Here is a 25,289-nt window from a genome sequence, read left to right on the forward strand (position 1 = left end):
ATGAATTCATACCTTGGTTTTAAATCTTGAGAATAGAGAAAGACCAAGAAAGAAATGGTAAAGCCTAAACGGGAAAAAAATTGATCAAGTCACAATCCTATATTAAGTATGGTAGAGGTTTGTGCTCCCCTCACACTTCTCCATCGCATGTTAGGAAAAATAAACACATCTGATTTATTACAAGATGAATCAAAGGTTAAATCCCCCATGGACCCCCCCCCCCCAAGAAGAGAAACCCACAAAAAGAAAAACACACAAAGAAAAAAAATAAATGATGCATGGGTCTTAAACTTTTTGTATATTATTATAGTAATAAATAACTATTTACCATTGTAAGGTTAGTCGGATGGTAAAACCAAAACATCTAAATGGAGAAGCATAGGTTCGAGTGTTCGACCTTGCCTGATGACATATTATGTAATTCCCCCATCCCCAATATATAAAAAAAATTGCCTGTTATTTGAAAAGAAAAAAATAACAATCATTTAATGAAAATCAATTCAGATTTATTTTGACTTTTTCATATTCGGATAACTAATATCAAATTATTTAGACAGTTGTGTTTGAACCACAATTAGTAATACATCCACTTGAGAGAAAAGTTGATGAAGAATACTTAATTATCCTTCCAAGGTTGAAATAGGTGACCAACTCATTTATTAGGAAAATAGGGTTGAATGTGTTAACATTGAACAAATAAAGGATAATTGTAAAAGAAAAAAGATAAACTAATAAATTGAAATCAATGGATAAAATATCTTTTGACTAATTGACAACTAATGAGGAGATCGATTAAAAAAAAAAAGAATTTGACAATTCACATTAGATAGTCCATAAACAGATAATGAATCCCAAACAAATCAGGTTTTTTCTGGAATTTGAAGAATCAACTGATCATTCACAAACTATAATACAAATGAATTTAGCAGCCATGGTTTCAAACCAACCTGCATGGTCCGGCATTGAACAAATAAGATCAGAACTGTCTGCCTGCAACATGCCAGTAAGATTCAAGTCCTTTGCAATTCATTGATTCTAAAAATATGTAACATATCAGCAGACATTTTTACTAGGGAGATAACTATCATGTACAGATCCTTTACTACTGCCTTAGTCCAATTCAAACTACAGTTGAAACCCTTATGATCATATAAAGAAGCTACCTCTGTACGGGGATATTTGAATGATCTCTATCACAATCCTTCCAACCAAGTTCGTTTTGTTGCCACCACATTTTAGGAAAGCATTCTCTTCTTGCAATGCGCTGTATCTGCATTTCTCTGCACTTCATCTGCAAATATTTGTAAAAGCTGGTGACAATGGGTTTCCCAGTTGAGAAGATACTTGTTTAATTTGATTGTTCAGTTAGGATCCCTGCCCATGATGGAAGAGAGCAATACCTGGACTCCTTTTAACAATGAAGCTTTGAGTGCCAACTTGCCATCAACCAAGTTATTTGAATAAACTTCATATCCTCAGAAAATTGGAATAGCGAGATTAAGAAAAACCCAATCACCTCCGCTCCCTTAATGGCAAACTTTTCACCACACCCTTCATACTCTGTGAATCCCTAAAGCAGACAAAGTGAACCAGTGCACTTGCATTCGGATAAACCGCAAAAACACTTGTTCCTATCTTTTTGTTGCAAAGAGAACACATGCTATGCTTACTGATCTTCACAGTCACTCTGCTTTGCTGGTAGAGCTCACCTTTCACCTGTTAGACAATTTGATTATCCACTAGATAAGACTACATGGTTAAACCGTTATAAGCCTTCTTATGAATAATTGCTCTCAAAGAGTTGAAGAGAAAAATATACAAGAAAATTATTGTGAACAAAGAATGGGGGCAGGCAGGGCCTTGGCAAGACATAATTGGTTGTTATGGTCGTTACCATGTCTGGAAGTGTTAAATACATCACATTTTTCTTTGGAAAAGAGAAACAGGAATGAACGAGAGGGACAGAGAGGCAGGAAATATGAGAGATTCTCCACATATCTTTATATGAATTGGCAACAAAAGGAACACAACAACAGTTGTCAATGCGTCCAGGTGCCTTTTGGTCGACTTGTTAGTTTGGTTTTAGGTCCCGTTCCAATGCCTTGGGTTGCCTAGATGACATGACAACCATGCGTGTAGCCAACCATGTTAAACTGGGAAAAGGCTTTGTTGAGTAAGAGTTGCATGCGTAGTGAGAATGAAATATACAGGAAAAGCACAGAGTTGTATGCATAGTGAGAATGAAATATACAGGAAAAGCACAGAGTTGTATGCATAGTGAGAATGAAATATACAGGAAAAGCACAGACACAATTATTACATACACATTCAAACATGTTCATTTACTGAAATTTCACGGTTGGCATGCCAGGCACCTCTTATTTGTTTGACAAGCATAGAAAAATGAGGAAGTTGAAGAGGTTATATTATCCTTGTTACTTTGGTTGAAGGGGTGAAGAGGTTTGACAGATAACACAGGAAACAAGTTTAGGGTATATACTGAAATATTATGAACCAAGAATGGAGAAGTTTTCGGCTTTTCTGCAAGATCTGAACTGATATCAAACAAATAATATCATGCATCTAAAGGTGTTTTTGGCATGGAAACCACCCCAGGTGATGCACACTGCATGACAGGCACCTTGGCACAAAGATCCATGACAATCATAAACTGCTCTGCCAGAAGTCAAAATGCACTGTGACCGCACCCTTAAGACCCAAATATAAATATGCACACAAATTCACTTTATGAATGCACGCACCTGAAGGTTTTCATTGTGTCTCAAGTTCTTGATCACCGAGAAGTTACGGTATGCTTCAGTGGATCTTTTTAAAAGTTGTCCAAGAAATGGAAGCAAGTTCTGTGACAAAGAAAGAATCTCTTAAGTAATCAGTCCAATCAGAATACTATAATTTCTTTAAATAAATGTTTTTTCTTTTGGAGGTGGGGGAGGGGAGGGGGAATTCATTAAATCTGCAAGACTGCAAAAACAAAATTCTTATGTTCACTAGTTGTAGACCATGGTACTTTCAGAGTTTAACAAAATATGAGATACACCTGTCCATTCAAAATTAAAAGTGGGAACCAATGACTTCTAGAGGGTAAGGCGTCAAACCTGAGAGGCAGCAGATTTTTGTTCAATCATTTAATTTTGCCTAGATATATAAGGTTGTACCACCTTGGTTTTCGAAGGAAAGTATTGGATCTTTTTCTTTTCTTTTTGGGAAAAGGCAAATATCGGTTATTAACGAGGAAAAGCATTTCCATATTCTTCATAATGTAAGCCTTTTTTTCTTTTTGGATAACACATGGTGTAAGTCAAGTGGCAGCAGAACACTTGGTGAGGGATCTTCAGCGGATTGGAGACCCCGTAGATTGACCAGAGCCTGTAGAACCACAACTTGAAGGATTCAGACTGTTCACAGTTGACCCAAAAAAAAATTTCCTCCTATTTTCAGGAACTGATAGATTTACAACAAGGGGAGGGGTTAACTATTCATATATATGGGGCTTTGCCCCTGGCCCCATGGAGATTCGAATTCTTGAACTCATACAATGAGGCATTGATCTTTGCCAACTGAGCCAACCCCCATGGGTTCAGTTGACACGACTTGCCCCAAGAAGTGACCCCACAATTATCAGGATTATGCTCACATGGACCACAGAACAAACATGCACTTCAGAGAGCAGGGACCAGGTAGGTTGACATGATACTTGGCCTTTCCAACTGTTTTAATGCGAATGAATAATAAAAAAAGAAACTGGCAGAAGGCTAAGGAGAGAGTCAATTAAATTGTACCTTGTGAAGCATAAGACTATAGCATAAATAAAAATTCTAATGCTGTTATTTGGGTGAATGGAAGTAGAAGAAAACAAAAGAAATGTCTTAAAGAGAGTTTCAAAGGTACACTCGGGAAAGTTTCTCAAATTCTGTGCCACATTTTCTTTTCTTTTCTAGAAACAAATAATAACTAAATGCATCTATGTTTTCCCACCAGTGAGCTTTTTGTCCATATGCATACATGAGTTCATACTGTCCTGTTGGAAGCACAGTAAACCCCCCTAAGAGAAGAAATAGTGAACAATTGCATTCATATTAAAGGTTCATCAGTACCTGTAATTTTGTTTCTCTAGGTAAGAGTTTGAGTGCCTGAGCTCCATTAATTCTATCCCATCTTTGGCTCAACAGATCCAGAACCTCGTCAAGCCTACTGGTACAACTCCCTTCCTCACATGCGTCATCTCCTTCACCATTACTCTGTTTACTTTCTGTATTGCTGACACTGAATCTAGTATCATCAGCACCCTCTATCTCAGCAATTTTCTTAGCTGCACGATTCCCTTTAATTTTGATTGAGGCTACCTTCTGAATACCAATATGCTGAGGTGCCAAATTCATTACTTGTTTTTCAAACTCCCTAGTTGTTGATTGGGGATTAAGATAGATTTGCAGAAGAGTGAGATATATATTACTCTGAGATTTTGAAGAAAGTTGATTCTGTCCAGCCTCAAAAACACGATCACAGTAGGCCAGTGCCAATTCAGGGACATGAAGCTGCAAAAAAATTCTCAACCAAGATAAGCATGAGTACTACTAAACAATCAAATAAGCAGACAACTTTGGAAAAGATCATTTTCTCTAGAGGGTGAATAGATGGGAAGCTAGGGCTGGCAGGACCAATATCTTGTGGGAGGATTAAGATCATAATATGGGTCTAGAATTCAGTAGTGCAAAAGGAAGTGGATTCCATTTTTTTAATTAAAAACTAAAGAGAATCTTCTCTCTGAGTAGAGGCCAGTGCTCATTGTAGGATTACTCTGCAGATAATGCATAATTATGATGCCAATAAGGCACAAGCACTACTAGCATTGTCTGAGTCATTGTTTTAACATGTATATAGATTGTTAAAAACACCATCAAATGAATTAAGTAAGAGGCTAAAAAGATAATGCATCTTCAGATGATAAGTAATGAGTCACCGCTAATTCATAATAACTTCAAACAAGAAATTACTTTTAAGGGAGAAAACTAATACCTTATGAACATAGAGATACAAGGCAAGCTGATGCTTGTTCAATTTCCCCAACAGAATTGCACGCTCCTCATATAAAGCATCGATTGGAAGACGTTTTAACAAAGCATCTGGATTATATCCTGAGACACTCTCTAAAGCAGACAACAGCTTCTTCCGTATTGGTGGATAAGCTTGCTCATCCCACTTTTGCTGAACAGTTAGATCACCATACCAGTCAAGTACTTCTGAGAAATAAATTTGCACCTGTCAGACATTTGAAACAGTAAATATGACAATGGCTTCACATCACCCCAACAACAGGGCAGTGGATTTCCAAAGACAAGTAAATAAAAGGGTGAAGTGGTGAACCCTGTGGAAAGGCTTCTGAGCAAGCAGAGTCCCCCCGGGGGGGGGGGCAATTTTCCTATGCAGCCTTACCCCAGCAATTTTTGCTGAGAGGCTGCTTTAATACACCTCAGGCTACAACTGGGGTTCACCAACCATTGTGCCAAGGCCTGCCCCTATTTCCAAAGAAAGTAAATATTACTTCTTAATTATTATATTATAAGGAACTTGGATAAGGAAAACCCTTTCACCATTTCACTCTGCAGATTCCCAGGAATCCCATTTTCATTGATGGCAACCATAAGTTCTAAATATGTCGCCTGCATGCTTGGCATATGCTGTTTTAGGTAAGAGTTGACCAAGTCAGCCGGAACATTTCCAGACAAAAAGAGCTCTATAGCTTTTACTGGACAGCTTTCAAGAACAAGTGTAGAAAACTCCAAGACGAGCATAGGATCAGTTCCACATAGCGGCTGTAGAAGAAAGCCATCAAAATCATGTCAGAGATCAAGATAAATATTCCATCTGTGAGCTTTATGGCCTACGGTTATATTGTGACAGAAAGGCAGCTATAATTACAATAACAACAACAAACTCAGCCTTATCCCAAGATAACGGGGTAGGATACATGGATCCAAACAAGGCAAGAAAACTCTGGTCCAAATGAAAAAGTGTAAGAAGAGGTAGCAAGTATAGCTCATAATTTTAAGTAACAAAACCATTCAAAGAAAATTGAGGTCGAATGGCATTTCATCATAGAAAAAATCGAAACTTGCTACACTGGCATTCATTTTGATAAAATAGGATACCAATTGATTGATATCTTCACTAGAGGGTTCAACTCTCTCAAGTTCAATACCCTTGCGCATCCCGTGCATGTATGCTATCTTATTCTCTGGCTTGAGGGGGAATCGTAGTCTGTAAGTAACAGTATTGGTTTTCTTCAGTATCTTTCTCTTCCTATCCTTTTTTCTCTCTCGCTATTTTTCCTTTAGTGCTCTAAACTGTGTGTGCAGACATACAAAAACACAGGTCTGCACATGGCACCATTAGGTAGCACCACGTGCATATGGCATAGGAGCACACCAACACACAAAAAAAACACCTCATATACAAAGGATCAAACACCTGACCCAGTGGCTTAATACCATGCTCCAACTGCTAAGAAAGGAACAGACCAATGTATATATTGACTATAAGGATTCTGAAAATCTTTTTTTCAGTATATAAAGAAATTTACCTTGAGATACTCAATTATCATCTCCGGTTTAAAATTGGTGGGTTGTTCTTCTGATTCTGATTCTTTCACTAGTTCATTCAGAAGTGTCAGAGCTTCACGGTGCATTCCGTTGCACTTGTAGAGTTCTAACAGAACATTGATATGATTGTTTTTATACAGAAATTCTTCACATATTTTTATCTCACAGTAATTGGGAACTTTAAGTAACTCTATAGAAGCCGAAGATTGTCCAGTAAGAAGCAGAGCTTGGATCAGTGCTGTATCCAGTATTGCTGCCATCTCCCTGGCCTTTAAGCCAATATGGATATCATGATGAACCTGAGAAAGAATAAAGAGGGGGGTATTTGTGATCAAGAACGTGAAGCTCAAAATGCTGCAAGATACTTAAAAGTAATGACTTGCCAACAAACTCTTCAATGTATTTGGGTTATGGTCCAGAAAATAATCAAATAATAATAATATGATAACAATGTAAGACAGAAATAGGATATGAGTACTAGCTAATGCCAGATCAGAATATTGTATAATTTTTGCTGAAATGATACATTAAGATTATAGAACTAACACAGAAGAGTTAAAGGCTAAATAATGTACAATAACAAGGAGAAGGATAAAGGTAGAAGATTGCAGATGAATGATCAGGGAGAGAACAGAAGAAGTAAGAGAAAATGTTAGAATGTGTTGTGCATAAGAGAATGTTCTCTCACAAAACCTATACTATTCTAACAATACAATTCCTAGGGAGGTGAAAAGTTATTTAAAAAAAGAAAAATACAATGTAAGGCACCACATAAATGAACTTTTACGTAGAGTATCCTTAGTACATAATTCAAACACTTTCTCTCTCAAGCAGGAGAATAAACATCATACATTCCCAGCATGCATGATAAAGTACTGAACTAATGAGAAGTCCCCTGGTAAAAATGTCAGCCACTTTGTCACCCCCTTATAGGATTGTATTTTTGAGTACTAACTACTAAATTACACAAGGGGAAGGATACCAAAATGCACAACATTTAGTACAAGAACAAACCTAGGGTCCAGGTCCAAAGCCAAACTATCAATTTGGCTGTATCTTTTTTTACAATCCAAAGGCTTCTATAGGTTAAAGATACAATTAGGGTTTTCGGTTCAAACTTGATTTTGGAAATTTGATCACCACAATGACTAAACTCAAATCTACCATATATTTCAGTTTCAACCTGGGTAATCTAAAAACATGTTGAAGATTGGGTTGTTGCTGCTTTGGGAACCTTGAAACCCAACTTCTCTGAGCAACTGCTCACCTTGTCTTTCAACAGCCTTAACGGACTCCTCCTCAACATCCCAAACAGAATGTTCTCAATGTCTAAGGTCAAACGATGCCTTGGACAGATGGACTTGAGAGAATACTTGCCACTTCCTTACTCTTACAAAAACTATTGCTAGAGCTTTGCCTCCATTATTCTCATACTGTATCTTTTTTTCTCATGTCACCTTGGTGTCCAGGTAATTTTGTAGGGATGGTCAACAATCTCTCTAATTCTGGGCTCCTTGAACTGTTTTTCTGTTTTATCAAGCACTTTTTTATGCCAAACATCATTTACTCAAGATCTTATTCATAAAAAAGTGAATGCCCCTATCTGAATCCAATAAAAGTAGCTAAAAATAAAATTGCAAAAAGGATTAAAGTCAACCACCCAGTTCAAGAACAAAAATTGGATTTTTTATGGTAGGTGGAAATTTTTAACAGTCTAATGCTATATTTATTCTCCAATAAAACAAAGTCCACAAATGATAAAACATTTCTAAAAACCAAAGTGCAATAAAATATTCACTTGTTTTAGCATTTTGTTTCGAGCGATATAGATAGCATTAGGGCACAACAAATAAGGTCTGACCAGAATGTAACTCCCTCAATATAAATCCGGTTTACGCAATCCAGAACTTGTTAGAAACTTAGTCTTTGCTCTGTCAGTCTATCAAATACAAAGTCCCAATAAATCACTTAAGCAGTCAAACTTCTTAGAGATTAGTCATGACAACATATAAATGCCATATTGCTATGATAATATGACAATATAGTTTGTTGATTCGTTTTCTCATGAAAATTTTGCCTTGGTATGATTCATTAATGTTAATTTATATTTAGCATATAAAAAGAATATATAATTTTTAATATGCTATTTATGTCAGATATAATAGTTATACAAAGACAAAAGCTCATAAGTAGAAACATATGATTCTTACTATGTTATTTGTGCCAAATAAAATGGTTATATTTTATATATATATATATATATATATATATATATATATATATTTTGGGGGGGGGGGGGGGAGGAATGCTAGAATGCCTAATTCACAATGCCCTCTAGTGAAGGCACTTGGAAAGGGCATTAACTGCCTTGGTTGCCTTGATGACTGTGGATTAAGCAGAACTAAGAGTGGAAGTCTGTAGCATCCCTGTTTTCATGCTTCCAAGTTATTAAAGGTGATTGACCATGAAAGAATCAGCACTTGTGCTCAAGACAGACAGTTAATTCATATAATTCATAAGTGCTCAAGACAAACAGTTAATTCATATAATTCATAACACTGGTTCAACTTCTACTCAAAGAGAAGGTGGTTGCCCCTTTTGTGGGTGCAGAAAATCAACCCCCATGCAAACTTTCCTTTTAATCAAAGGGTTCTAAGTTCTAACATTACCTCATGATTCATTGATTTGGAACCTGATGTAGTATCTAAGCCTCCAGTCCACGACCAAGTGGAGGGCCAATAGGAACAAGGCTGGGAATTCAAAACCGATTAGGAATTCTAGCCCATAATTTGTATATAAGACCCCTTCACTTGTTGGGGAGACATCAGATCTGAAAATGAGTACAAAGTTTCTCTTCGAGCAACTTCTAATACTGTCAATTGGCATTGAAGATCCAAGGCTAAAGAAGGTTCTGTGTAATCAAGCTTAGACTCTTGGCTGTGGCTGTATAGGACAGCCTTCAACTTCCAACTACAGGTGAATTCCAGCATTTATAAGGAATCCAATCAGGTACAATTGGCAGCCTACAGAATCCCCCTCTCCATTGTCATGGACCCCCATTTCCTGGATCAATCCCTTCTCTTCCACCCTGAACCAAGAACTGCCATATCTCCCTAATTAGACACCACTTTCACCCTGTGTCTCTCCAAAACTAACACCCCATCATCCTTGAGACTATTTCATCCCAATTACCTTGACCAGGGATCCAAAGTCTACCAGTCCAAACCCAGTCAAGGAATTCCATTCAAAAACCATCTTGTACACCATACCCCAAATCAAGCTTTGGGCCTGGAAAACTAGTATACCCTTAGAGATTTGGGAGACTAAGCCTTATTCAAGTAAGGCTGCATCAAAACCTGTGAAATCTAGCCCAAACCCTAACCTAGACACCCTGTTTGTTTTGGATGAAAAAGTGACTTGAATGGTGTTTGACCTTGAAGGTGGACCTTGAGTTCAGTATGGATAGCTTTAGAAGGTCCTAGGAAGTCAGGTCAGACCTTCCCTAAGTTGGTTGAAGGCCTAAGTGTCGGTTTTGACACTGGAGATCTAAAATTCAGCAAGTTGACAAAGGGAGACCCTTTGGTCGATCCCCTTGGTCGATCCCATCGACCAAGCATCATCGACCAAAGCAGCCCCGAAAACAGAATTTGTTATTTTTGAAAGTTTTGGATTTTGGATCCTTTATATATTGTAACCTCGTTCTAAACCTAATTGTTTGGCCTCTAAACTACTGGAGAACGTGGGAAGAACCCTAGAGCCTCCTCCTCAAGCCAAAGAAGATCCCCAAGCATTCCACTAAGTTTCTACTTTGATTTCTCTCATTCAAGGTTGGTATTCTACCTCTTTCTTCTCTAATCTCTTCTCCTTATTGTTGTTTCTTATTGTTTTGATTATGAGGAAGGTATTACACTATTGTAATGACCCAACCTCTGATCTCCTTTGTTTTAAAGTGAATCCCCATTCACTCTATGCTTTCCTTGAAGCCATATGGTGATTCTTCGTGATTTTGATTGAGTTTTGATAGCATGATCTATTCTTACTGTAGTTTGCTAATCTAATCAGTGTTAGACTTGTTTCTTATTAGTTTTCTATTACTGATCTACTGTATTCTATCTCTTTGAATGAATCCCCATTCATTCTAGCCTTTCTATGTTGATCCATGGTTTTAGCCTAATAGGGTGATAAGATCCCAATCTCAACAGAAGAACAATGGAAATATTGGCACATAGAGATAATATCAATGCTGAACTTTAATCAAATAATCTCTAGAACAGAGCATACTACAGCAGTAGGTAATCCTACTCTATCCGAGAGCAATTGCCCTCTCCCTTATTTCCCTAACAACTCCAAACGTATCCTCTCCTATTCTCCCTTCCCCTACTAATAGTAATTACATTCCTAACATAATCCCTTAACAAAATCACTCCAAATCCAATCCTAAAAGGCATCCTGTAATAGTAAATATTTCTCAAATATTTCCTTCCATTCCTGGCTGCTGTGCAGCAGATCGTGTATCTTTCTTTCCCTGCCTTGCCTACGAGTATAGACTCGTGAGATGAGGGGTCTATCATAGGGGTTTTGTCAGAATTCTATTATGTTGACCTTATTAGATGTTTAAACCTTCATAGATAGTCTTAGTATATTTGTGTGGAGCTTCCCTTCAAATTTCGGAGTAATCGGACTTCAAACAAAGAAGTTATGACCAATTTAGCGTATTCTGGTCCGTCTTGAATCGCTTAGTTGATGCTTTGGTCGATCCCATCAACCAAGGACCATCGACCAAAGGGTTGCTGACAGCAACTTTTGCCCTGTATTGTCTCCGTTTCGACTCCTATCTTTTGAATTTGTTTCTTATGACATATACATGTTTTCTCAAGCTTGTTTAGGTGATTTTGGAATTGTTCTCTGATCTCTTACTTGAAGATTATAATTTTGGAATACAAGGTGAGTATTCCACTCACAATTTGCATATTTACATACCTTGTTATGATATGATTTGAATGCATGAGTTAGCTACTGTTGTTTTACTTTCTTGACATTATATTACTTCTGTAACACTACAATAGGATGTTCATATTGAGATTTACAAATTAGAATTGATTATTGAATGATGAGAATGTGATATGTATGAAATCATGATATGATGGGAATGCCTAGGTTGTAGTTGTGGAATGGGGAATGCCCTTTTGGCGTTTCTAGCTTTGGACACCAGTGGAGGTGGTATGGGACGCTTTCCTATGGTGCCCCTTGACTCTTTCCCTAACTACTGGTTGACATACCTAGGGCATGTCTAGACGTGTTTGGCTAAGAAACCCTTGTCATATCTGACCCCATCGGAAGGGGAATTGAGACCGAGTGACCCGTGGCAGCAATGGGGATTTGTGGGCGCTCAAGACTGGTAACCAACCCCGTGAGAGGACATGAATCACATTATGGGTGTCATTCATTGGTAGGGTCGCATTTAATAAACTTGGGCTCATGGACGCTCAAGATCGGTAGCCAACCTGTGAGAGGACATGAAAGCTTCCCCATTTATTATTTGTGGATGACCAATAGGGTTAAGAGTCTACGTAGCCGGGAAGGAGACGGTGACTTTAGTGGGAAAGGTACCGGAAAGCATGGAACTATTTTCGCCGAATTTCGGCGAAATATCTCTGAAATTCGGTGATTTCACCCCCTGGCAAACCGAAACCAGGGGGCGAAACGATATGGTTTAAAAATCGCCGGAAAATCGAGTGAATCAACGAAAATCGCCGGAAAATCGAGGCGAATCAGTGAAAATCTGGGTTGAAGGAGAAGAAGAAGAAAGAAAGAGAGAAAGAGAGAAACAGACAAGAGAGAAACGAGTAGTAAGAAGAACTCGTGGCCAGCACGTCCTGCTCCGGCGAGTTGGCGGAGAAGCATCAACCTGCACCTACAAGAAATCATCGAAATAATGAAGAGAAGAAGATGAAGTTTTAAAATTTAAGAAATCACCTCTTCATATCAGCCACACACGTGGTTCAAGGACCATGAGATTAATAATAAATATAGATAAAAGTGAATACTGACTGGTGTGATGTTTTCTAGGATATTTTTACATTTTATATTAATTTATTTAACTAAGTGTGATGTATTGATTTAGTTGACTGAGTGTGATGTTTTGCATTAATTTATTTAAAGTGGTTGACAGCTGGGTGGTTTAAACTTCAAACTTCACATTTTTTAAAATTTGAACAGCAACTTTGGGCGAAATATCGCCGAGGTTTCGGCAATATTTCGCCCTTTCGCCCAGTTCGCCGGGAGGCGAACCGAGCGAAACGAACGAATGTTCGTTCCATGCCGGAAAGGATCGCAGGAAGCAAGGAATGGACGTACTAGCCCGAAGTAGATGTGACTCAGTAGATGACTTGCATTGGGCTAAGAATAACCCTATACACACGCCAATACTTAGACCAATGGTGATGTGAGAGAGTGTTGACCTAAACCCTAGCTAAGGTATGTCTGAAAAGGTTTCAGGACCCAATTACCAAATGGAGAACCCAAGATGACGGGAAGGCTGAGGGAGAGTGATTTGAGACCCATCCAAAGGAGTATGGTGCTATGACTTAAAGCGTGTTTGCCACTAGAGACCAGCATACTTGCATTTATTGTTTCACATCATTGCATTTATGTTTGCCTTGGAATGTGTGTGAAGGTGTTTATTGTGATTCGATACTTGCTAAGTTCTTTTTGAGCTTACCCTTCAGGGGACTTGTTTTTTAGATGGTTTTGCAGGATCAGAAAAGAACCCGTGCTGCGGTACGAAGGACCTTCCATACTTGGTTCAGTTTCGGAAGTCCATGGAAAAGGTCATTACCAATGGTGTGACCAGTACTGGGGACTAGATTGCACTGACGGCTCCTATTGATGGCAGCCGACATCGACTTATTCGCCGATGGGATCGTGAGCTTGATGTTGACCTGAAGCTACAAAAGCACAACCCTAAGGTGAAGAAGATGAAAATGGAAGAAGAAGAAGAGCCGATGGAAGATGTTGATTAGTTTACTCTTATTTCTTCTAGACTTTCACTTTTATTTGTAATAGCTTAGACCTTGCTTTAGATTTTCGATCTACCTTCCGCTTTGTTTGTGGGGTATATTTTTGTTATACTCTATAGTTATCTTTAGTTTGGTATCTTGTTTTTCCGCACTCTGATATTCTTTTGTGATTCTTCTGAAATCCTTTCTTAATTTTATTATTAAATTACTTGAATACAATGATTTGTTCTTGCTTTTGATTATGTTATTGTGCTAAGTGGATATGATCGTTCCTAAACTTGATCTTCGGGGTTGTGGATCACACCTCCGGGTATTCTAGATAGGGTACCGGCTGGAGGGATGTGACAAAACCTGTCAGCCATCTTTCAGTGACTGTTCAAATAGTTAGTGAACCAGAGGTTATAAGACTCAAAATCGTTGAGTAATTATATAAATACATTAGGCAAGTTTAAGCATTTTTCATGCTATTTGAACCTTCATATTTGACCCAAAAAAAAGAAAACCTTCAGACTAGTTGTCCACAGCTGATGAAACAACCTCTTCTATCAGCCATCCTTTGGCAAATGTTAGAATAGTCATTAGTTTGAACCGTAGGTTTTGACTTCAAAATCACTAAGTAATTAAATAAAGCAATGAGACAAGTTTAAGCCTTTCTACCTTATGTGAACCTTTAGACCAGTTGTCCAAAGCAGATGAAACAATCTCTTCTGTTTTTTCATCATTGGCTTTGTCGATTATAGTATATCTCTTCTTTTGTAAGAACTTCACAAGTGCCTTGAGAGTATTGTAGCTCATTTTCTTAGACTCAAGAATAGAATATTCTTCGGATTCAAATTTCTGTAGTTGAAATAAGGATTCCATGTCATCTGATGCATCAGAAGAAGATCTTGAGAGATGTGAATCATCCCATGCAAAGTGAGTAACATTCTGCAGCTCAGGAAGAGTCACTGGTTTTGGAAGAACAATAGATGGATACAAAGAGAGTATGTAGGTTATATCTACTTGTGATGCATAAAACTGTTCCATAGCCTCTTCATAGTTTCCATTATCAAATAGATGAAGCCCATATCTGAAACAAACAGCCTTCATTGTCAGATAAGACTGGAGCATAAATTCTGAGGTTCCACTGGTATAATGTAATCTAAATGACATACAAAAGTATATTAAAAGATATGTGTGGCACAGTGGCAGTGTATGTCTGCCCCTCCCCTGACCGTGCATTGGAATTCCCTCTATGTGTGGCTGCATAAGAATATATTAATAGATACATGTGAATGTTTAAAAATAAAATTGTCAGTACTTAAGTAGCTTCTTGGTATAGAGAATGAAACAAATAAACATGGCCAGATGGCCTACTTGCACAAATGTATTAAATTTATGGTCTTACACTTGATATATGAAGGTTCTAGAACAGTACATGCATTGATATGGTTATAAAAAAAAGCCACCCCTTTTTGTCCCTCATTTTAGCAGTCAATAAACCATATAAAAGGATGTCATAACAAGTTAATAAGAAACAATTGAACTTTGGCTCCAGATCACGCAATCAAATAGCAGCTTCTCAGCCTTCCAACAGATCCAAAAAAAGTCTCTCTTTTTCTTTTTGACAGTCATACTTTTCAGTGATTCTGTTCTTTCTCCTTTTCTCTTTTGATGTGTACCTGTGGTTCAGTGTGAGATAGAGGGGAATTTCGTTTGCCCTCCTTTTCGTGTACCAGTTCACATGTCTATAAGGAAACTGACATAAGTTTCTATATTTATATACAATTATATTGCTCTGTCTATTTAGTCAGATCAAACAACTACGGAAATTTTAACATTTCAAATAAGACTATAACTGCTTTAAACCATGTAACAGTTGCACAGAAAAAAAAAAGATCATTTCAAATTTAAAATATGATGAGAATGAATACACTTGAGGATATAATACCTGATATGAATGGATGCCTCCTTCGCTGCTCGATGGCTTGAATCTTCTTGTGGAAGTAGTTTACAAAGAGCCAAGGCTTCTTCAAAATTAGCAGATGCTGTCAACTGTATGATCTGTACATTATGGAAGCTCAGACCCTTCAGGAAAAGAAGTGATATCTAACATCTTTTAAAATAAAATCCTAGCAGAATATGAGAAAAAGGCAAGTAAAACAGATAATCTACTTCTCCAGATGAAGTAAAAATATCATTTGATAGTTGAATACACCCCTCGTGCAGAACCAGTCCCTAATTAGAGCCCTCAGTCTTGCTGCCCTGTCCTTAGAAGCCGAGATGAAACCCCTAGACTTGCTGCCCAGAAGCAGTAAAAGTATTATTGTCTTTCCATGCTTAGTTTTTTTCCCTGTCGGTAATTTCAGTGGTAGTTTAGTAATTCTGCCCACTTTAATTCAAGGATAGCAAGGTTGTTTTGGTTATTAGCCTTTTATTTAACGTCTATTTTATTTTCCAGCTCTTAAGTCTGGTGAATGCAGCCAGTATTTGGTTGCTTAGTCAATATAAGAATAGGTTAGCTGCTGTCCTAATCTGAGTCACTTTCCAAGTCCTAAGTTCAATAGGACTTCAAAGTGTAATGTTAAAAGTAGACTCCCTACTCAATGGGAGGCTCTACAGTTGATTAATAGAATATTTTTCCTCCAAGCTTGAGTGCTTTTGTTTGTGATTATGCTAGTGCACTCACTGCTGGCTATGTCAACTCGGAGAGAGAAACTCCAAGAGTTGAATTGCCATAAGGTTATTGGTGAGATCAACCCAGATCCTTGATTTGATTGAATGGACAGCCTTTAAGAAGCCATTCCATTCATTTCAAAGCTCCACAAGGCTCTCCTGTCAACTATCTGGCAGCTTACACCCCTGTCCCCCTTTTCCTACCATCTCTTTTTTTTTCTTTCTTGAATTGTTAGACTTCTCAGTACACCTAAATTCAAGGTAAAGTCTGTCCCAAACTTTAGGCACATCATCCCCCTAATAATTTGACCCCATTCTGACCAACCAATTTCAAGATATAAGTATTTTCTTGAAGTTTGTACTCCTAAAATCCCAAAAACAAGAAACCCCATGTCTTCCAATTTAGTCATCCAAAACAAACCAAACTAGGAGGATCATATCTCTATATCAATACCTACACAGCCTCAAGTTTCAGCCAATTCTAACACCTGCAGTTCCTCATATCAAGCAATTTATCCCATATCTTTCATGAGTTTAGTATCCTTGATACCCTCTGAAACCTAACCCTTTCCCCCTAAAACCAAACCTAGGCACCTCGTGTGGGATGGGTGCAAATTTTGGCCCTGGTCTGCCCTAAGCCCAAATAGGGTTTGACCTCAAAATTTTGGCCCTGACATGTGGATCAAAATTGGGCTAGGGTGGCCCTAATTAAGGTCAAGAATTGATCATGATTGAGTGTTTAACTAGCCTACCACTTTATAGGCTATTTTTGGTAAAAGTGAGGCAATTGTGCATTGTTTTATTGTTTTGTGGTTAGGGTCAGGGGCAGTGTCAAGACTAAGTGTACAACCTGGTTGGCCCGGCAGTAGCCAGCCCTGTAGATTAGGGACAGGTTATTTATGGTCAAGGTCAAAAAGCTGAGCCCAACCCAGCCCTGTTGCATCCCTAATTTACTTTATCATCAATTTCATCCCATCACACCTCATATCATAGAAAACCATAACCAAAATTTCAAGAAACCCTTTCTTGGTCTCATTTTGATTGGTTCTCTTAAAAGATTTTGATTAATTAGGCCTCATTACGTGCTCAACATGCATTTTCTCTATGTCAACAATAATGCATTTTCTCTTCTTCTCTCAATCCCAATCTCCATTCCTCCAAAAAAAAGATAACTCCAAATAAATATGATCTATCTTTAGGCTAATCTAAAAGCTTCTCATTAGGCAAATACACTATGTCAACAATATTGTGCTCAAAAAAGTGTAAAGAACATCATTTTGCTTTCTTTTTTTATTCTTTTACCAAAAGATTTTATCTTCATTTAAAAGCATTCCACGTCTCTACACACCATACACTAAACAAGTTTAATAAAAACTTCTAAAATGAATAGTCTCTTCCACACTTTCCATGCTAACATCCAGCCAATGAAATTCCAATAGGGAAATACATACTGTATTCAAATGAGCTTTTTAAATTTCAGGCAGTTCATTCTGATGTCAAGAAGTTTAAAAGAAATGATACTTAGCTTCATTGAAAATTTTCATTAAAAAAGTGGGCATCAATGGTTCAATATGCTTACATACAGAAGTTTTCGAATTTGTAAGGATGATATTTGTATACTTAATTAACTATAGGCATAAAATTGTACTATAAGTTAGTTATGACAAATAAAACTATTGTGCAAGAAGGTTTTTTCTCTTTTTAAAATTCTCTTGCTGTTTTCTTCTGTTTAATTGATATCCTATATTCATATATCCCAATACCTTATAAAAATAAATAAATAAATAAGTGTGCATAATAAATTCACTTATATCTGCTCTACCAACCATTATATTTAAGATTATTTCCTTGCCACACACGCGCACTTATGTGCAGAAGATTATTTTTCCACTGCATTTTTTTTCTTCTCAAAAACTAAGAAAAAAAAAGTGAACGAAGAAACTAGGTTTCATTCTGAGCCTAGTGATTCAGGCCTAGGTTGGTAACGTTGGTTAGAGACCAACTAGGAGCCAGTATCGCCAAGTTCAGGTAGGTTAAAACAGGAGGTGGAGTCCACTTGAGAGCTAGGTTTCGTTAAAGTTAGGGTTTGATGGCTAAGTTTAGTCAAGTTGATGTATGGTAGAATTAGAAGACAATCAAAGTTGTTAAATCGGATATAAAACGGAAGGTTCAACTAAATCAGGTTGTTATTGGAGTTATGGAGGATTCCTACTAGAAATAGGACTGAAGAGTAAAAGGATAATTGCAGGCAATTACCCTATGTGGATGGGTATGCAATTTTGATAGAGTCTCCCCTTAGGATTAGGAAAAGTCTCAGAAGATTTTAATGATTAGACGTGACTAGACAGAACTCTCATGAGAAACACTTCTAATATGACTTCTAGAAGAAAAGAAGAATAGCTGAAGGATTTTTAAGGTAGCAACTTACCTGTGAAAGTTCAGGATGAAGTAGGGAACTTATGTTTTATGGATGGTTGGGTGGGGCAGCCGAGGGAATTGAGTATTTTGGGTTGATGTGGGGAGGCTCTGTGAATTTGAATAGTTTTTACTGGTGATATAAGGTTGCGGAGGGTTTTTATTGGTTATGGTTTGTGCAACAAAATTTCAAAAAGGGGGACTTGGGAATTGGGAAATTAGAGCATTAGATGGAAAAAAAAACTTGGGGTTGGAAAGAACTCAACTTACTGTAGATTAAATAACAGCAAGTTTAATGGTTGAAAAGACCTTAATCTGCAGAGAATTCTCAGCAGCTTGAAGGAATCTTCAACGGAGATTGATTTGGAAAAGACGGGGGAAGTTTGAGAAATTCAATGGAGAGGGATTGTGAATAGTAGCACCAATTCAAAAGCAGCAATACTCAAACAAGACTTTGTTAATCAAATCATGGGCTCAACTGAGCAATTACATCTATATTAATATCATAGCTAACAAAACTCTCAAAATAGGAACTTCCAGTCTACGGCTCCAACATATAATAGGATTATGTTCACATGAACAGTAACTTTAGGAGTCCATGTCAGAACTTTGAAGGTAACACTACTTGGCCAAAAAGAAACTAACTAAAATAATTTGAATTAAAACCAATAGTTCAAAACCGCCTAACTGGATATATTTAAAACATAAAAATAATATGCAACTTAATTACCCATAATTTAGGTCCATAAAAGTGGCCTGTTTCATAGAAAACTCATGGGGATCAAAGGCCCAGCATGTATAGAACTAGCCTTAGACTTTTTCCAAAGAAAAGATGCCCAATTATGTGATGAATCTGCGTCACGCGGACAATTCTTTACAAAAGCTGTAACATAGATTTGTGGCATAAGTTTTAAAAATTAACCTGTGCACCAATCGGGACCAGGAACAAGGCATAAATAGAGCTGTCTAATGCAAAGATCACAGAGCCGTTGCTTTGGACCAGATGATGAACATTGCGAAGAGCAATTGTCTGAACCAATGAATAAGGACCATGAAGAGACCGAATCTGCATAATCAAATATTAGAAAGAAATGCATCAATATAGAATTTTTCAAGCAAACTAATCAATTTCATAAAAGAATGTTTTCATTGCTAAGCAAAAGATGTCCAACTACCTCAATGTATCTAGGTAAAACAGCAACTGCATATGGCTTATGGATCACAACCGCTGAAGGAACATCAGACCAACATATCCTGCCTTCTTGAATCAATTTCCCATTTCGGTCTACAAAAACTCCTATGTTATCCTAAAGACAGAGAGAAAACATTGAACTGTTGGAGACAATCACAAATTTGCAATCAAATATTGTATTCAATTGATTATACCATACACACTATTGCTTGCACTGATTATAAGAACTGGACCCAACCTTCCAACAATCAAACTGGAAATATAAAAAATCCATTCCCATCCAAAGAGAAGCTATATTAAACTACTGCTATGGCAGAAAGTCTCTCAGTTCTCTTCTATGTCTACGAATAAGAGTTACAATCCAAATAAATTTACTTCTTTCATAGTATGATATTTCTTCTCCCTCCAATAAGTTTTACTTTTGTGCATTATTTTACTTGAGTCAAGGGACTTAAATTCTCTCTCAAGAATTTCATAGCCAGATTAATTGCTTTCTTTTGTTTCTTTTAGTGTAAATCATTTAGATGTTCCATTATGCATCAAGGGATGATCTATCATAGGTAAATATCAGCATGATAGATTCTGACATGATGACGAGTTGACAGCTGCAGTAGATGATGAAATTGATACAGATTCAATGCCAAATTAGCCTTCTTTTTTCAGTAATAAAACTAAGGGTTTTTTGCATGTTGGGCCCTTGATCCCATGGTTTCCTGTGGAATAGGCAACTGTAATGGTCTAAAGTAATGGTAATTAGGTTGAGTGCGACTTCAGTTTTTAAACTTAGATTAACTTTATGTTTTGAGATTGTATTGGTTTTGCTGGTTTCAACCAGTGGTTCAATTTAATCATTAGAATATTGCCTTCGCTAGACTAGGAGAATCTTTTGGTGGGGCTGAATTATGACTATTTGAAGTCAATTTCAGTTCTCCAGTCAATATAAGTTACCTAATAGATTAAGGATTAGGTAAGCACACCCTTCTGAGTATGGCAAGCACAACTGCGATTTAGCTCTTTTACCGTGGCCAATGGATTAGTGTATTGTATCATTCAACTAACACTTCAAGCCCTAAAGGCTATTCAGTTGCATGTGACCCTTACATACCTGCACTACTGTTGCAAAAAACTGAGTTATTAAATAAGACTGAAGGGATCCATTATTAAACATGAACTTGATTGATGAAATTGCTTCACAAGCTGCTGCTGCCTTCTTTCTCCATTCTGAGAATGCAGTTTAGCATATAAACAGAACTCCAACAGAATTGGTCTGAAACCAACTGACTCCTAGTGGTGGGAAAGTGCCCTAGAGGTTTTAGTCATGTCTTTCAACAATTAGCTTGAAGATCTTCTTCACTGTTCAACTTCTGATTCAATTGGAAGTGGTCTAATCCATTAATAAGCTGCTTCCCAGATTCAGAAGTACAAACAAGCAAGTAAGCATTGATCGCATCCCCAATTTTTCTTCCAATCCTCTAGTTCCCCCAAACTGTAGCATCCTCCTTTTCTTTTTCTCTTTTTTTGTCTTTCAAAAACCATAGCTCATTCTAACACCTCCATAGGCCAATTCAACCACTAGAATCCCTCCATAACCTGTCCACAGCATCCCAACTGTCAGCAATACTCACCCACACAGCTGCCCCCATTCAATCATCAAAAACTTAAAAATTCTAATGTCATCCCTGAGTTTCTATTTCCATAGTATTTCAATTAGTTTGCACCCATCCATTAGAAAGTCTTCAATGTTCACAGCACAACACCCCCACAAGCACCACAGCTGACCCAATCTGCACCCCCCCCCCCCCCCCCACGATCAATCCATCAGAACTCTAGAATTCCACCTTGTCAATTTGTTGTGGAAAAACTCAACTTTCAAATCTCACAATCAAACCATCAGTTTTGTTCAATTGTTAGATCAAATAACCTTCCCTAACTTTGGTGCCTCCATCCATCACATTTGGTGGGAGCGCAACCTTGGAAGATGGACTTCCAAATCTCGATCCTTAGATTTGATTTGGAAAGCCATCTACTTTGATACTTTGATGTATCTTCTAGATTGCTATGCCTTCTCCATCCCCTTGTTGCTGATAACCCCAAAAATAGGTTAATAGTTAGTTTCTGGGGTCTCAGTTGCACTCTTATCCCCCCCCTCTTGAGCATAGTGCTCCCTCCGCCCTTGTTCGGCTCCTCTGTAATCTTCTCCTGTAGTGTTGCTTGTTGCTTTTAATATATTATTTATTCATCCAAAAAAAAAAAAACCCTTCCCTAACTTACACGAACTTGATCCCAGTCCGAGATCAAAATTCCACTCCTACTCAAATTTCACTAGAGAATCATGTTCCGTAACCTGGAAATCAAACCCTAATCTGTTGGAATTTCAAATTCAGCATTCGGACCATTTTCCAAAACCCAAAATTTTCGCTGATTGACCCCCCCCCCAGTAGGCTACTGTTTATAATCATTCCATCAAACCCTAAACTTGGCTAACCCTAATCCTCAAGTGGTCCCACCCAATTCTAACCTACTCGTACTTGACTGGTTCATACAATTTCATAGTTTATTGGCCCCTAGTTGATCCCTTTCATTCTATGGCAACATCAGAAATAGTAGGGGTAAACATGCAGGGGGCAGTGACCTGTAAATGGAGGTTTAGATCAGCATCAAAAGTCAATGGCAAACAAAAGGCTTTTCTGCTGAGAGTTATTCCTATATTTGGATAACCATACTAAAATTTGCCATCAAACAAGAATGTTGATTAAAATACTCAGCATGATAGGACACCCAAGGATTATAACTAGAACTGATCTTGGCAACTTAAATCAAGGTCAGGAAAGTGTCATGCCTAGTTCAATTTTTAGAACCAAATCCTCACTCCTCCTTACTTTCTCTTCTATACGTGGTTCCATCTGGTTGCTAATGAAGAGGAATTGAAACAAAACCCAACACTGAGAAGTTTAAAATAATTACCAAAACTGTTAAGTAACAATCTCAAAAACTTACTCTGTCTGGTAACTGAATTAACTTCAAATTTCAACAAATATGTTCAATTCTCATCTTTGGTAATAATTTAACGTGGCAAAACAATCAGGATTACAGAAAGTGTCTATATTACTACTTAAAATAAATTTAACTTTAATAGTAACCAGAAGGAGGGCGATAATTATTATTGTAATCATAAAGGTACAAATACACATGTAAATGTAATAATCCATGTCTATGTACACATGTAAATGTAATAATACATGACTATGTCTTGAAAAAGCAAGATTGAAAAAGCAAAGAAGGAAAACCTTTCCAAGAATAATCTCCCCGGATGGAAGAGGAACCACAAGAGGAGGAGCAGTTCTCCCAGGAGGAAATACTACAGATAACGCACCATTTGTGGCATTCAGTATCGTGTATTCTCTTCCAAGGCCCAAGCATATATTTTCACCACACCAGGCGATTGACTTCACCTGATCAGGAACACCAAAATCTTTCACCTCCACAAATCCTCGATCACCTAACAGTCAATTAGACTCAGAACCAATCGCAATTCGCATATAATAACACATCATCCAAATCCATCTTCAACACTGAATTTCAGAACTTCCATCCATAAAGAAAATGAAAATAGACTAGGGGTCAAGAAAAACGTTGCAGTTCAAATTGTTGGCGGGAAGAAATTCAGAATTCTTGTTGACGAAAATACCCTCCGCAAATGGGACCCAAATGAAGTCAGACAAAGTAATTATTATAAAACAAATAAAGGGCACATGGACTATTGGGGAATTATTGCGCAAGTTTGACCTCAAAATTGAAAATGTTACGAAATTACCATCATGCCTGAAAATGTAAATCCGCTTCTGCCTTGCGAAGCACAAGAACCCTCTCCGATCATCCCAGGCGAAAACACTTGCACCTTTGGCTTTCGTTATAACGGCGACTGATTCAAGACTGGTAAGACGATGAAATGCGATTGATTCAGATAAGGATAAAAGAAGCTCTCTCGATTCCAAGACTTGCATGGAGATTAAAGCTTTCTTCGAGAATCCATTCACGGTTTTTTGCAGAACATAGGTTTCCTTACGCAACCCTAGGTTTTGCTGGTTATCGGTAAATGAAGATAAATCGGAAGCACAAGATTCCGGTGAAAATATCGTCAGAGAGCCATCTTTTGAACCTACGATAAGCTTGAGACCGTACAACGCAATTGCTTCGATCTTGGTAGGGCATTTATCTACGAGTTTACATGAATCATACGCATTGTGAACCATTTCTTGTTCTCCTCCCAAAAGCAAAAGGTTGCTGTCTGCTCTGTCTCTCGATCTCTCCCGGTGTCTGCCAATAACTCAAATTTTCGCTGTTGCGGGTCTCATCGCCATTCTCTTTTGTTGGTGATGCTTCGCTATGATGCCATGTGGCACAAATCGAAGCTGTAACGACAAAGTTAGAATGTAACGGCTTGAATTAATAAAGAAACGGAAAAGTTAACTGATCTGGCAGTCCGGAATCTGATGATTAGCGTTTTGCCGCTAAAGCATGTCGCAGTTCGTAGTAGGATCTTCATTTCCGAGAAGCAAGGGATACGGAACTGTTAACCTTATCTTGGCAGCTTGGAAATCTGCTTCACTCAGCAATGAATCGGTTGAAAATCATATCGATTTGAATTGAAGTAACAACCTTTGGTTTTGAAGTCTATATATACGCACTTCCTATTTCTAACGGTTCGCCGGAACTGTAAACTTCAATTTCCGGCACTCAATTCAGAGAAAACTTTTTATTTTTCTTTTAAATCAATGATTATCGTTCCATGAGAAAAACAGAGCAACAATGAACCGAGCCGAAGATGTTTCCCACGAGGGATTTTGCAGTTCTTGCCTCTCAGCATTTCCCTCCTGTTGCACCATTGCAAAACCAGATGTTCTAAAAAAGATACTCTCGACTTGTCTCAGTTCTTAGCATGCAGCCGTAAAGCATTGGTTGCTGCGTTTTTTAATTTCTTGAAAGTCTCTTGATGATTCTGCTTCAGCTTTCCTGTCGGTGGAGTTGACGATGGTGTCCATTGGATGCTCACTGGTGAGATATTGGAATGCTTTTGGATTTTGGAGTGGAAATATACTAGCATTCAGCAAGAAAGACAAATTACCGAGATGTGAGATGCTGAGGTGTGGAATGCATTTGATTCACCGCTGCAACACTTGACAGAGAATGGATTGCGTCACCGGAGACGAGGAATGCAAAACCGTCGGAATCGTTAGGTTGCCCGAAAGGGCAAAAAGGACTCGTAAGTCGTAACTTCGTAAGGGAGATATTTGTAATATAAAAATGTTAATTGTATAAATATAATAATTTGTAACTCAGGGATGTTTATTTAATTTCCAATAAAAACAAACTTATTGGTATCTCCTT

At 37.7% G+C, this 25,289-nt stretch overlaps 1 protein-coding gene across 1 annotated transcript; it reads right to left on the minus strand.

Annotated features, from left to right (window-relative positions):
- Nucleotides 1–911: 911 nt before the first annotated feature.
- LOC149015243 (vacuolar sorting protein 39-like) lies at nt 912–25,131 on the minus strand. The gene is made up of 12 exons (XM_089156873.1): nt 23,716–25,131; nt 23,189–23,400; nt 19,885–20,016; nt 19,632–19,775; nt 15,570–15,682; nt 14,297–14,708; nt 6,602–6,919; nt 5,613–5,834; nt 5,038–5,280; nt 4,116–4,556; nt 2,763–2,861; nt 912–1,716 (listed from the first exon to the last, which is right to left on the minus strand). Exons 1-12 carry the CDS (start codon nt 24,152–24,154, stop codon nt 1,513–1,515), a joined length of 2,979 nt encoding a protein of 992 aa, XP_089012999.1. The 5' UTR covers nt 24,155–25,131; the 3' UTR covers nt 912–1,512.
- Nucleotides 25,132–25,289: the final 158 nt, after the last annotated feature.

Source organism: Hakea prostrata, chromosome 5, assembly GCF_041222555.1.
Source record: "Hakea prostrata isolate BN-2017 chromosome 5, UWA_Hpros_2, whole genome shotgun sequence".
In the NCBI taxonomy this organism is placed as follows: Eukaryota; Viridiplantae; Streptophyta; class Magnoliopsida; order Proteales; family Proteaceae; genus Hakea; species Hakea prostrata.

Coding starts and splice junctions, on each gene's coding strand:
- LOC149015243 (XM_089156873.1), bottom strand. CDS start 24,154: ATGGTTCACAATGCGTATGATTCATGTAAACTCGTAGATAAATGCCCT. Junction 23,401..23,715: donor TTACATTTTCAGGCATGATG/GTAATTTCGTAA, acceptor ATTGACTGTTAG/GTGATCGAGGATTTGTGGAG. Junction 6,920..14,296: donor GGTCTAAAGGTTCACATAAG/GTAGAAAGGCTT, acceptor ATTCTTTCTCAG/GTTCATCATGATATCCATAT.